The following is a 14,998-nucleotide window of genomic DNA, read 5'->3' as shown; positions in this document are numbered from 1 at the left end:
ACTTTCCTCCCCACATCCCCTAGATACCAAGACTACCAAGACACTAGATACAATGACTTTCCTTTGTAAGAGATGGTCACTTGGAATTAGAGTGGATAGGGTCTTCCAGGGAGAACAGTGTTGGTTCTGAGGGCAGAACCAACCTCAGGAATCCAAGTAAACAGTTTCAAGAGGGAAAGCAATCAAGTGCAACACAGAATTTCAGTAAATAACAACTGAAAACATTTAGCAATTGGGGAACACATTGGTTAACTTGGTAAAAGCAGTTTAAATCGCATAAGTGAGGTGGGAATCAGATTGGTGTCTATTGAGAAAAGAATGGGAAGGTAGAAGGTGGGGAGTATTCTTTCAAGAAGCTTTAATGGGAAGAGAGGCTAATGATTAGGGGCTGGAAAGGCGAATGCTGGGTCCCATATGGGTAGTTTTCTTAGATTCTTGAGCAAGCTGATGGGTAAGGAGAAAAAAGGCAAGGAGAAAAGAGATTGAAGTCACTAAATATAATAACTGATAAATCCAGGAAAAATGGGAAGGGGTGGGGTCAAGGGCATTGGGAAGCACTGGCTTTGAATATATAGAGAGAAACCTTTTTTGAGATTGTAGGAAAGGAAGTGGGGAAAGGTATAGATATACATAAGTTTATAAATTAAGGAGGAAGAAAGTTGAAGTTGACCATACCTGTTGACTTAATTTTTTCCTATAAAGTAGGAAGCATATAGCCTTTCATAACACTGAACAAATGTACTGAGTTCTGTATTACATGGCATAGCATAGTGGTTAAGAGGTCAGACTCTAGTGTCAAATTTCCTGAGTCCAAATCCTGGCTCTCATACATTCAAGCTGTGTGAACTTGGGCAAGGCACTCAACTTATCTGGGCCTCAGTACATTCATCTGTAAAATAGGGATTTATAGGGGTGCTATGTGGACTAAATGTGTTGGTACAAATTCCTTAGAACAGTGCCTTGAGCACTTAGTGCTAGAACCTAAGCATGAAAATGTATCTTAAGACACAGCCCTCAAAGAGCTGTCCTCCAAGAGCTTTCAGTCAAATCAACCAGTTGTCTGATTCCTTTTTTGCTAGGGAGTGTTGCCATCCAAGAATCATCCAGCACTCCCTGCTATTTCCATTCAAGGCTTTAGGAAAATGTTTCCAAATGACACTGCATCTTTAAAACTTTTTTTAAAAATTCTGAATTCTGCACTAAGACAATAATAAAGCCAGAGAGAGATGCGAGTCTATACAACTGGGAAATAACAGCTCAGGCAAATCCCTAAAGCAGAGATCTGAAAACAAACACATATATTATGGGGAAAGGAGAGGCACTCATGCTGACCCTGAGTGAGAGCAAAACAGTAGCAGGGAAGTAGCAAGTTTTCTTATTAGTATCAGCTAAGACGATTTAGCATTTGAACTACATCAGTGGTTCTCAAAGTGTGGGTCCTGAATCAGCATCACTTGTGTACGAGTTAGAAACACAGTACAAATTCTCGGGCCCTACTCCAGACCTACTGAATCGAAAACTCTGGTGTTCTCTAGCAGCAGTCTGGTCCCAGGAGGCAGCTAACATAAAAGGTGAACAATAAATGTGTGTGATTTATAATCAACATATATGATAGTGGATAAGGTGCTTACGAGGAGGAGTAAAGATGGAGAGCAAGGATCTGGCACTAAGTACATTCTATCTGGCCTTGCATACCAAGTTTACAAAAAATGATGTGTTCTTCAATACAACAAAGATTGTGCTGCAAGCCCTGGAATAGGCGCTAAATCCTTGACAAGAATCTCCTATGCTTTGTTAAGTTTCTTACATGTGAAAAACGTTGTATAAGTAACAAAGTACTTCCATATGTGCTGATCAATCCTGACAATTTTGTGATGCAGGCAGTCTTGTCTCAATTTAGATTCAGAAAGGTGGTGACTTGCCCAAGATTAAGTCAGTGGCAGAACTGGGATTGAAAACCAGGTCTTTCGTTAGTCGTTTTCTCTTAACATCTCATAGTTACCTATTAATATTTGGTCGTCAGCCATCTTGATACTAGATGGTGGTTTGAAAAGGGGTCACAAGTAGTTCAAGCACTAGGAAGCTGTAGCCTTCATTTTATATTGGTTAATTGACATTCTGGATTATAAATCTTCCTCCTGTGATTTTGAGTTGTATGACTCAATACTCTAAGGACCAATTATCACTGGATGAACTGACAAAATTGACTTTCTGAACTTGCAAAACTGGGGATCAACACCTAGGTCACTGCTTCTCATGGGGCTGGCAGAATGCAGAGGGCTCCCCTGGAGGAACATGGGAAAAATCACATCTCATTGTCATTTAATCAACATACGCTTCCCCACAGATTCTGAGATGCCATCCTAGGGGTGTGCCCTGTGCTTCCTGCTTGAGAATCTTGGCAACGGTGAACCAGTTATTGATGGGAAGGTGTTAGTATGGGAAAATGGCTGAGAACCACTGCCCTGGGCTACCATTGCCTCACCAATTTTAGCTGTCTTCTGAGGTCAAGTGTAGCACATAAAAGGGGGCTAATCTAAATAAGGAGACCAGTGAAGACTTCTTGGGAAGAACATCTAAATTGAAGCCTTGAAGGATGAGAAGGAAGGAGAAAGGAGCATTACAGGTGGAGGAAAGAAAATGAATATGGACACGGAATTGAGAACATGGAATAAAGACCATTTGTTTAGAGAGGGTGTAGAGGGTTATGACACTTACAAGGTAGACTGATTTCTGATCAACTATAAGCAAGAGGTAGTCACTAACAGATTCTGAAGTTATTTAAAAAGATTTCTCTGATGCCTGTGAAGGATGAATGTGGTTATTGTAATCATCCAAAGAAAGATAACTGAGTCCTGAATTTGGTCTGTGAGGGTTCAGAAGGAGGAGAGAGCTATGAGGCACTACAAAGGATAACTTTTTGCAATTTGGTGAGATGAGGGGGAGGAACTTGTTGAAAATGACCAACAGAATGACAATGCAATTTATTCAGATAAGGGACACAAGAGTTTATTTGTGGGGAAGTTATTTGGCTTCGGACTTCAATTTGAGTTGCTGGGGAGCAAGAATCCATCCTTGTGGTAATGTTCACCAGTTAGAAATTCAGGACTGGATCTTGCGCGAGAGCTTGGTTAGATGAGTGGATTTAAGATGCATATACATGTAAGTGGTACTGAGTTCAAGGGAAAAGATGAAAGTGCAGGGACTCACTTGAGAACTATTACCCTTGTGCAAGCAAACTTAAAATATGAAAAAAAAAATCAGTACTGTAACTCAGTTAGTGCCCAGTTGACTTTCAAAACAGAAACCCTGACAAACTTCTAAGGAACTTGAGAACAGTTTTTAATTCATCAGGATTCCCAGTTTTTGTGTCATTGTCTGATGGTGCCTTTATCTGTAATCATTGTATTGCTTGTTGGAAACAATGGCAGGTTTCATCCCAAAGCCCAGTGATCGACTCTTGGGTCTGGCATTTCCTAGCTACCTGACCAAAAATCTGAGCTTGTTTCACCAGATGTAAAATAAGGCTATGACCTATTCTAATTGCTTCAGAGGATTTTGAAGATCAAATGACACATCATCTGTGAAAGTACGGTACAAACTAAGAAACCATTAGCACATGAGTATAAGCCTAGCATGTTGCCTGGAAAGTATTTAACTGATGTAGACTCTCGAATAGTAGGAAGGAAGCAGCTTCAGGAAAGCATGTCTGTACTTCCCACAATGCCTGCCACAGTGTCTGTACTGCAATAGATTATCAAAAATGGAAGAAACGCCAAAACCCTTCATCTGAGGTTTGTTTCATTCTGTACCTTAGGATCTCTAGGCATGAGAGTGGGAGGAAAACCTGATAGAAAATAAATTATTCCTTTTAATTCTGTATTTTTCTCAAGTCAATGTCTCAGGTTGGCTATGGATACCTGTGGGCCTTGCTTGGTTCTGTTGGTTGCACAAATAACCGAAGCACAAATGATTAGACCCGAGCCAAACTCCAGCAAAGGAGATTCTTTGTCTGCAGAAGGACCAAGAGCCAGAGAAAAGCGAATGCTTCTATGATCTGATCCAAGAAACCAAATTTCCTGTCTCATAAAAAGGATCTTGTTTGTCATTTTATACCTGCTCAAGGAGCCCACATTTTCCAAAATTCTTTTCAGCTAAGGGATGACACTGACGCTTCATGGAGCCACTTTTTCATTTACTGTTTAGATATGCAGGGACAGAATGCCTCTCCCCAAGTTCTAGTGGGACACCCTGCTGACTTTATGCCAACGCTTATCCCCATTTAGGCCCCAATGGGCAGGCTCTGCCTCCAGAGAAGGGGCTGGGTCCTCTCGCCTCAGCTCTTGAGTTCTCATCCCTCTTTCCAAAGCCACTGTTACAAGTTACTTTACATTCCAAGTGAGGCTCCCAAAGCCTGGTCCATGTTCCTCACGGAGCAAAGGCTGATTTGAATTACTTTGCAGGCTACCAGCTGACATAATTCTAATAAAATATTTACGAGAACTCAGGAACACTGTTAACAATCTGAAAAACCAGCTCCCCGGAGCTCCTTCCAGGCTCCAGGCTTTCGCCGTGCTATTCCTCAGAAACTTCTCTTCACTGGCTACTTTCTCATCATCCTGTAAACCTCACTTCAAATGCCATTTCTTCTAAGGAAACCTTCCTTGACTTTCCAGACAAGGTCTCACTCACAAAGCAACACCTAGCTCTCCTTTATACCAACGACTTAATCCAATTCTAAGTCCCCCCATGTGAATATAAGCTGTGGATGGGTAGGGTCCATGTCTGTCTGGATCCTTCCATATCCCTACTTCCTTGGATAAAGACAATAAAATGTGTTAAATGAGTGAATGAGGCCAGAGCTTTGCCTTTCTTTAATCTTGTTAAGAGCTCTTGTGGCAATAAAAACAAAATATAGAAAGAAAATTAATTTAGCGCTGTCAGAAAAGGTTCTGGATGGAGGAACACTCACTTTGGCATTTTCTCCAATAAAAAGAATTTATGGGCTTAATTAAATCAAGATCTTTTTTCAGAGGGACAGGAATGGTCAAGGATCAAGCTTGCTCTGAATTATTCATTTTATTCACATGGAGCTGCTCTTCTCAGAAGATTGGTTAATGTCAACAAGGAAATCAGCACAACTTCTTTTGTAAGCAGACAATTGTCCTTTTTCTTTGTCAGGACCCAGGAGACAGTTTCCAGGTATGGAACCTATCTTAGGCAACACCGTAAAATAGATGAAGTTTCTCTATATCAACCTCACTTTTTCCTCAATTGTTTTCTATTTGTTTTCCTAATGGCCTTCCCACCATTACCTTAGCATTAATTCAAATCAATGTGTAGCCTCCTCTAAGAGAAGTATCATTTTCACCTTATCCTAACTCTGGGAAAAAAAAGGGTTCGTTCCCCATAAATGTGACTTCAGAAAACAGCTACCAAATTGGTGTGCTTTTATGTGTAGGAACGTGTGTGGGATATACACCCTCCCCTGCCGTCTGGTATCACACCTGCCTACCCTCCTTACCCTGGTCCTACTTAGCCAAGTGTTGGTGGATTTACACTGCCTTAAAAAACATACAAATAAGAAACAGGGCCTAATTGTTATAAAATGCATTGTCAGATTGAAGGAGCCTCCTCAAGTAAGATTCAACATCTGTGTAATCTGTACAATAATAATGTTAGCATGTAAAAACCAATAATTGAGAGCGATATGGTATCTTGTGGCTCTGAAATGCTACCTGGCCCGTATCTCACAGGTCAAGAAACAGTAGGACCAGAGTGTTTAATCATCAAATGGTCCAAGTCAGAATTTCCGCAAGGCCCACTACCATGACTTCACTTTGACTTTCTTAAATTTCACGGGGCTGGATCACATGAGTGTAACTTCGAGGATCTTTGGCTTCTGGGATCCTTTCTTTTATTATCCTTTAATTACTTGTTAGCCATTTGGGGCTTTGGCAATTCCTGCAGGATGTAGGCTTCATTTCATCCCTGTAAATGAAGAGGCAACCCATGAGGTTGTTAAACAAATTCTATTCAGTAGCTGGAAAAGTGAATTTCCTGTGGAATGACAGGAATTACATAGAAGCAAGCAATTTTATTTTCCTCAAATGTAGCAATAATTTTAATCTGTACATACATAAAACAAACAGTGCAATTATAAAACTTTGAAGGTGACATGCATACTTTAAGGTGCAGTTGGGATGGGGGAGGATGTTAGCATCTCCAATTTTCCTTACCACTTTTTTGTTTTCTAGTTCCTTATGCAAAAGTACTGAGTCAGGAAACTTCATCTGGAATGCTGAAGTTAAAGGTGAACTTCCTGAAGTCTGTACGTCTAAATATCACAAACAGAACAGAAATGACCTCCTAGAGCAGTTTAGTAGGGACTAGAGTAATATGGCTGGGCTGTCAAGCTGGGAATGAATGAAATCAGGGATGCAATTTCTGAAAAACTAAGAGATAATGTTTGTAACTGAGTGTCCTATTTCTCTTTCATAGCTGCTATCCCTTCCACCAATCTTTTGATTCGGTATACTTTCTGAATAGATGCTGTTCAGTGGAGTTATTTGTAACTAGGGGTGGTGAGATGCAGAAAGGAGGACCTGGGAAAATGGCTTCTTCCTTGATGTCTGAGTCCAAGCTCCTCTTCCATTGTTAGTTCTTATGGCCTTTTCTCTGCCATGGAAGCAGAGGTAGCTGGTGCACAATGTCAGGTGTTGTCATCATTCACAGGCCCAGGAGTGCAGGTAAAGGCGAGTGATGGGGGTCTACCTTTGCTTCTTCCACAATACCTTTCTCAAGCTTTCCTGGCCTTGCAGTGGGACTTCCTGAACTACAAAGTCAGTTCACTGGGTCCTTGACTCAGAGGCCAGGATGAGACAAGATGTGGCAGAGTGACAAGACACAAAGGGAAAATATGGTACCAATTAGCCTTAGAGCAGGATAGAGAAATTTGTATTTGCACTGATGAAAATTCAAATTCCCAAAGTCAATCTAAAACAAAAGAAGATTTTCTTTGATACTAATTTCTCTGTACAAGTAGCCTGTGCACGTCTGGCGATAGCTCCTTGCACTGCTCTCATGTTAGATGATCGCAGGGCTACTCTAGGGCAGTGTACTCTAGCTCATCTGGAACGGCTCTTTCTGGCAGTTGGCATTTTGATTTGAACCCCAAAGAAAATCCATACATGGCGTCACAGTTGTTAAAATAATGAAATATTACTAGCCAAATGTAACTGCAATTCAATCAATGTTATATTTCACACACAAATATAGAAAAATCAAGAGTATGATAATAAAGCCATAAAATTAAAGAGAAGGAAATAAATTTCTACAAGAAATCAAATATATTTACAGTGAGATTTAAAGGGGAAAATAAGCTACTTGGATCATAAATTTAATTTTATTTTAAATAACTTTAGCTACCTCAGCTGTTAATACAATAAAAGCAGAAAGAACAGGCTGCCTTTTTTCCAGATTTAATCAGAAAATTGTATCTACAATAATTGACAGAACTTGCTTCTTGTCCTTCACCCATCTCATCAAAAATTATTGCATTTTCCCCAAACTGTATTTTTTGGATTCCTCTGTGAATAGACTCATTTCGTCCTCGTTCCTGGAGGCATCTTGGTTTAAATCCATCTTTAAAAAAAGGAGAAGGGGTACATATGTGGAGGCAAAATATTCTCTTGAAGCCAACGGATACAGAGTTGCTAGAAGCTGATTGTACACACAAGCTGCCTGGGGTCGGGAAGGGCTGTTGATTTCGAGACACGTGACAGCCTTTGGTGGATGGGCACAGGCAGAGCCCGGCTGGCCCGTCTTCCTGGGCGGGCTCGGCGCTGAGCCAGTGGAGGCGGAGCTTCATCTTCCCCTTGGAACTTGTCGTTTTGGTTCTCCTCCAAAGGCCTTCATCCAGATAAGAAGCCAACGACTGATTACAAAAATAAGAATAATTAAATTTGGCTCAAGAAATAGATTGTCCAACTGTTCTGCCTTGTTATTTTTCAATATCCAAGGCCTTTACAAAGAAAAACAAAAACAACTCTCAATCTCCCAACAAAAGTTAATTCCTTTTTTTTTTTTTTTGCTCCAAATGCTACGACCTGAAGAATGGCTGCAGATTGAGATATCAAAAATCTCAGAAAAATATATAATATATTTGTATATCTCTGTATGTCTATTATTTAAATTTCACATTCCTTTAAAAGTGGTTATTCAGTCAGTAGCTGCTGAAGGAGGCTCTTCTGCTGGGCCTGGGGGGTCTGTGGTCCTGCCGTGGGTTTTTGTGTTCCCAGTGGACCAGGCTGGTTCAGGTAAGGGTCCCCGCCTACCAGATTCACTGTACACTGGACGTCAGCAAACACCTGAACCTGTTGCACCTGCTGGAACACAAATAAAAGATGTGTTTAGACAGAAGGGTCTGCCCCCCCGGCTTATGAGTGGGTACTACTTGAAGTGGAAACTCACTAGAGCATTCCTCTAGTCTGTAGTCACCACAGAGAAGAACTCTTCTGTCTTCTTGTCCTACAAAAAGAAAATCGCTGCACTCATTTTGCTCAGGGTTCTGGAAAGTTCACACTTTAAAAAATAAAATAAAAATTGGAATGGTCAAGCCTCCTACAGGGTTGCCATCAATACTGAAAGTGAGCATTATTGCTAATATTGCCAAGATTGGGAAAAGCCCAGTTTCAGAGTCTGAGTATCCAGTGGTGGGTTTTAAAAAATACAAGTTACTTGGGAAACTGGCTTAAAAGCATTCCACGGATGACTTTAGTAGGATAAAAAGATCTTTATGATGTTAGAAAATTCAGGGCTTCAACCCAGCATTAGCAAAATAAAACCACCACAACTCGGTAACAGGACATCGGCATTACTAACGTTGATGTCCACAAGGTTTGCGTAGTGTCTAAATGGACTATTACACAGCTGCTTCACATACTGCCTTTAGAATTACAGCAAATATTAGCAGAACAATTTCATATTTAACTTCTTTTTTCTGAGAGACAATCTATTTAAACACATGAGCTAAAAGTAACAGTAAGCTACTAGCTGAGAACAGTGTGAATTTTCCCTTTAACTACTTTCAGCAATAATACAAGTATTCCTTAAAAATGTCTACAGTTGCATAGTTCTAGCATTTTCTATTGGGAAAACAAAGCCAGAAGTTAGTCTTTACCAAGCAGTCTTATTAAAAAGTTGTTTGTAGAACTGATGAAGGCCAATATATCACACTTGTGAATGTTCCAGAACAAGAACGGCAATGCCTTCTCAGGCATCCCAGTGCATCTATCTAAGTGTCTCAAGCTTTTGGCAAACTTGTGCTTTATGTTTAATAGGTTCATGAAGTATTTTAGATTAGTGATGCATTTTTTTGGCCATTCATCACTAATTCATGCCAATTACACTCAGCTTTTCTGAAAAGTTGTTTTCCATTAACCCTCATTGGCCAAATGTCAAATGTCCCGACCATTCAATTGCTATTCAGTCTAGCCCCAGATCCGTCTGCATTTCCAGTCTACTCTTTCTCAGCTAAAGCAGATATCCCGAGCTGAGCTTTTTCAGTGTCTGCATTAAATCTCTAGTTAGATTAGCACTGTTTCTCTCCTCAATCTCCCTCTCCTCCTCTTCCTCTTTTCCCAGTTTCCCAAATTTTGCTTCTTGCCTCAATATGCTGCCATTTGTTTTCTTCTTCTTTGGGGCTGTTTCTCTTGTACCTAAAATACATCAACTCTCTGAGTCTGTTCTCTAGCTGCCTCTGCGTGCTCCCCTCACCTTCATTTGCTATAACTCCTCATTCCTACTTTTTCTAGAACTCCCCCAGCCTTCCTCTCTCTCCAGTCAACAATCTCTCTACTAGTCCTCTTCCTGCTTCTCTTTTCTTATTCTCTCCTCTGTCTTGCTTCCACCCCATCCCAGCTCTCCAAATAGAGCTGGCCCCCAATTCTCCCCTAGTCCTCCTCTCACTATTCTTTTCCTTCTCCTTTTCTGTACATCTGTCTGTATTTCTGTTTAACTCACTCTCCAGCTTCTGTTTGGCAAAAATAAAAACATTAAAGCAAACAGAGATTTCATGATGGGCTACAACAGAAAGAAAATTCTGTCACTGAAACTTACAATGAGCACAAACTATTTTATTTTACTATAATATATTTTACTATAAGACCAGGTATAATACAATATAATATAATATAATATAATATATTACAATACAATACCGGGTCTTATAATAATTTTTGCTCCAAAAGATGCAACAGAACTGATCCTCCGGCTAGGTCTTATTTTCGGGGACAGGGTATAGCGTTTTTAGGCACTGACTGATTTAAAAAAAAATTAACATAAAATTTCATGTTGGTATGTTTCAACATACGAAATTCTGGGACAGAACATAAGATGTCTGTCTCCAAACACTTAAAAACATTCTTGATAAAGGCATTAAAACAAACAAAAAAATTTAGAGAGAAAATTCTGTTTCTTTAAAAATGCCTTTCTAAAAGACAGCTTATATTGAAATTAAAAAAAAAAATTGAAAAGATTAAACCAAACTAAAAAATACACATTTCAGTTATTTTGAACTTTAAAACCAGGGGTGCCTTAGACCAGACCTCAAAGGATTTCTGATATTGCCACACCTTTACAGACAGGCAAAGCAAAATGCAAACGAAGTTTCAGATTTGCCAGGTGAGAAGAGTGGTGTAGGGCTGAGTCTCAACCTCTTAAGATTTTCCAGCATAGCTTTTACTTCAAGTCAAATACTGGTCCAGGATTTGGGACTTTAAAACTTGGTTGTTTTAACTGATTTGTCGAGCTGCCTACTATATATCTTGGTAGGAGTGAGACTTTCAAAAACTTCTAGTGAATGAAGACTTCATAGTCCCCATCACGAAATCCCCTTTCTTCAGCTTCACAGGACGACTTAGATCTTATTTCCTAATGCTCCGACTATGGACGCAGCCTCCTAACTGATCTTTCTCCTCTTGAGGTGGCTGCCCATGCTCCTCCTTTCCCCTCTGCCTACGCCAGCACTTTGGTCACTGTTCCCCTTCAGGATGATGCTTCATCTGCAGGACTGAATCCAAATCCCTTAGTTTTGCATTCAAGGCCTCTGGAAGTTTGCCCCAGTCTACCAATTTAATTCTTATGAATTCTTTTTACAAACCCTTTACTTTCAGTGAGTTCGTTTCCCAGGACTATGCTAAGATATTACTCTTCCCCTGTCTCTGTGCCCTCCACTTCCAACCCCCAAGACTCCAACAACCACAATACCTTTCTCCTTCACTTGGCCTTCCTAACCACACTTCAAGGCCCAGTTCAGTACCATCTCCTATGTAAATGCTCTTCTAACCATCTCAGCAATTTCTCCTTTCTTTTAATGCTTATGGCTCTTGCTATTTGAACAAAAACTTTAGTTTGCCTTCTTTGACTATGTGACAATTTATATGCATATGTCTATGCATATGAACATTTATATGCATATGTCTATGCATATGAACAACAGGCCCTAAGTGGTATAGCAGAAAGAACATGAACTTTGGTGTTAGAAAGACCTGGGTCTGAACCTCAGCTCGGCTACCTTCTAGCTTTGTGAATTATGCGTATAACTAAATCTTCTCGGGTTCTGTTTCTTCATCTGTGAAAAAAAAGGAACACTATCTCCTTCATAGCATTATAGTGAGGCTTACATGAAAATAAAGCAAAGCTCCTAGCACAGTACCTAGTGAATTATAAGCATTTCACAAATCAAATTTCATTTCCTTACTTCTTCCCACAGTTCACCTAAAGTGCAAACATGTCTCATGTTTCCTTGAATTGCCACCTTAGCATAATGCCTATATTTAAATATTTTAAAATATTTTAAAAAATATTATAAAAATATTTATTAAGAAACTAAAGACTAAATAAAGTTACTGAAGTGAATTAAAACTTCCAAAATTTCTAAACTTAGGTTATATAGGAGAGTGGCCACCCATGCTATTTGTATTGTTTTGAAACAAACTTCTAAAAGGAGGCAGAGTACACAGTAGACATTTTGTTTATTTGAATTTACTGATATCTTTTGAGGTATTTCGATTACGTGTGAGTTTTAGCACTGTGTTTATTTACAAAATAAGAATTAGTAGCCACCATCTGTAACCCTTTATCCCATCTAAACATTGGATTAAACCTTCTGAAAGCTTATCTCATTTAACCCTCTTAACAATCCTATAAGCAGGTTAGTTCTGTTGGTTATGCAGCAGCTCAGGAAAGTTCCCTAACAAGCCCAAGATGACACATTTGAGAAGAGCAGAGCCAAGACTCACACCCAAGTCGGACTCCCTAAGTCAGCCTCTTAACTACGATGCTACACAAAGTTTCCTGTGTCTCTAGAGTGCATTTGACAGTTCTGGGCTTAGAATTTTCTTACTGACCTGGGTTCCATCTGCTTCTGTTTTGAGAAGGTCAGTGGATGAGAGCTGGTTGCAGTAGAGGCCTGTGTGTCTCAGTGCTGAATCATTTATCTATTAAAGATAAGACCAAATTACAAAATAGTTGTTTAATTTGAAGACCAAATTCTTCAATAAAAAACAATCCCACTGACAGAAAAGTAATACAAGGACAGCAGAAATAAAAAACTTAGCAATTTACTGTGTTCTTAGACGTCAGGGCAGTGGTTCCCTGTAGGGGTGGAGAGTGATGTGTAAGGGAGCATGAAGAAAATCTCTGGGGTGCTGAATTATAAAGGTGTGTTCAGTTTGTGAAAATTCATCTAGTTGTGTACTTTTCTGTATATCCTTACATATGATACTTTAATAAAAAGTTAATTCAGACACAAAATTTAATTAGCAAAAGACTACCACATCCAGTCAAGATTCAGTAACAGGGATCAGATTTATCCTCTGCCTGAATCAACTAAAAAATTGGACAAAATAAATGAAATGAAGGTATTGTCAAGACATTGGACAAAGGCAATGAAAGAGAGTTATCCCTAAGAGCTGGGAGATAATTGAGGAGAGTCCTGTGATTACCTCCGCCTACTGCCTAGGGAGAACTTCCAGGCTGTAGTATGGGGACAGGGAACCCAGGCAGAGCCTGGCAGGCTTCCTGAGTTGAGAAGATGCAGCTAGAAGTCTGAGATGGTGAAGGCAGCTGGAATTCACATGGCAGAATACCAGATGAGAGAGAACTACAGAGGTAAAGCTGTCAGATCCCCTTGAGTCTATAGCTTAGTACTGATCAGCTAATGGATGTCAGGGGAACCATCCAAAGCAGAGGAATGACTGACCTGACAAGATTTACACGGACTAATTCCTAAAGATCATACAGAGCTGGGAATACATCCTGATCCCACCAGCCAGAGTAGAAAACATCGTACTTCACATAGTATCAAGTAGCGCATTACAAAGGCTTTGCCTCAGTAGTCGGGTAAAATGAACCCTATACTAAATACTGCTCTGGTCCCACTAAATAAAAAAGCAAGACCTGAAAGGATCAAACTGTTTTCAAGTGACTTAACAATTTCCCAAAACAAAGACCAAGAATACTTATAGGAATATCAACAAGGTAAGAGTCAACATGTCTGGCATCCAATAAAAAATTACCAGGCATGCAAAGTAGCAGGAAAATAGGACCCATAATGAACAGAAAAGTCAATCAATTGAAACCAACCCCAAAATGATGCAGATAATAGAACTGACAGGTAAGAATATTAAGATAGTTATTATAGTAACTGTATTCTATATGTTCAAGAAGATAGAGGGAAGACTGAATGTGTTAGAGACATGTATGATATAAAAAAGGTCCAAACTGAACTTCTGAAGATGAAAATAGCAATGACTGAGATGAAAATACACTGCATAAAATTAACAGATCAGACATTGCAAAAGAAAAGATCAGTGAACCTGAAGCTGCAGCATTAGAAACTATTCAAAATGAAACACACAAAGAAAAAAATGGTTGACCTTGCCCTCCTCCCAAGAAAACCCCACAAACCCACAGAATCAGTGAGTTGTGGGACAACTTCAAGTGGCCTACTATATGTAATTGGAGTCTCTGAAGCAGAAGAGGGGGTGGTAACGGAAAAAATATTTGACGAAATAATGGTCAATATTTTTCCAAATTTGATGAAAATTATACATCCATGAGTCAAGAAACTCACTGAAGCCCAAGCACAAGAACTATGAAGAAAATCGTACTCAGGCATATCATAAACAAACTGCATAAAACCAGTGATAAAGAGAATAATCTTAAAAGCAGCCAGAGAGGGAAAAATATCAATCATGAATAGAGGAACAAAGATTAAATGACAGCATATATCTCGGCAGAAGAACCACAGTGGAGCAACATCTTAAAAGTACTGAAAGCTCAAACTGCCAACCTAGAATTCAAGAAAAAGAACTGTCAAAGATGAAGGTGAAACAAAAACTTTTCCACACATATAAAAGATGAAAGAATTCATCATCTACAGACCAACACTACAAAAATTGTTAAATGAAGACCTTCAGGCAGAAGGAAAATGGTACCAGATGGAAATTTGAATTTACACATACTAGGAATGAAGAGCATTAGAAACAACTACATAGATAAATATAAAAGACTTCTCATTTAAATTTTTGGAAAATATAATTGACTGTGTAAAGCAAAAGTATTAACAATATATTGTGGGGTATGTAGACATAATATGTATGACAACAATAGCACAGGAGGGGAAAATGGAAATAAACTGTTGTGAGGTTCTTATATATGAGGTGATGTAACATCACATGATGATAAGGTAAAGATGCGTACTATAAACTCTAAAGCCACCACTGAAATCATAAACCAGAATTATATATAGCTAATAAGCCAACAAAGGATATAAAGTGAATTTAAATATTCAATTAAACCAAAAAGGGCAAGAAATGAAGACAAAAAGAAAAAATTGAGAATTTAAATCCAGCCATATCAATGGTCACACTAAATGTAAATGGGCTAACCACTCTGATGAAAAGGCAGAGTACGTCAAATGGAATAAAAAATC

At 39.2% G+C, this 14,998-nt stretch overlaps 1 protein-coding gene across 5 annotated transcripts in view; it reads right to left on the bottom strand.

The window, feature by feature from the left end:
• Window positions 1-6,013: 6,013 nt before the first annotated feature.
• Window positions 6,014-14,998, bottom strand: part of NCOA1 (nuclear receptor coactivator 1) — a 214,645-nt gene continuing 205,660 nt past the window's right edge. For 2 of the 5 annotated variants that reach the window (XM_019712751.2, XM_074331760.1), the window contains 2 exons: window positions 12,411-12,500; window positions 6,014-8,387 (listed from right to left, as the gene is read on the bottom strand). In XM_019712751.2, the coding sequence (XP_019568310.1) occupies window positions 8,217-8,387; window positions 12,411-12,500 (261 nt within the window). In that variant the 3' untranslated portion in view covers window positions 6,014-8,216. Of the gene's footprint in view, window positions 8,388-8,472; window positions 8,530-12,410; window positions 12,501-14,998 lie in introns of all 5 variants that reach the window. The other 3 variants (XM_074331761.1, XM_019712754.2, XM_019712752.2) reach the window with 3 other exon arrangements.

This window comes from Rhinolophus sinicus, linkage group LG05 (assembly GCF_036562045.2).
Source record: "Rhinolophus sinicus isolate RSC01 linkage group LG05, ASM3656204v1, whole genome shotgun sequence".
In the NCBI taxonomy this organism is placed as follows: domain Eukaryota; kingdom Metazoa; phylum Chordata; class Mammalia; order Chiroptera; family Rhinolophidae; genus Rhinolophus; species Rhinolophus sinicus.
This window is presented reverse-complemented; position numbering and strand designations above follow the sequence as displayed.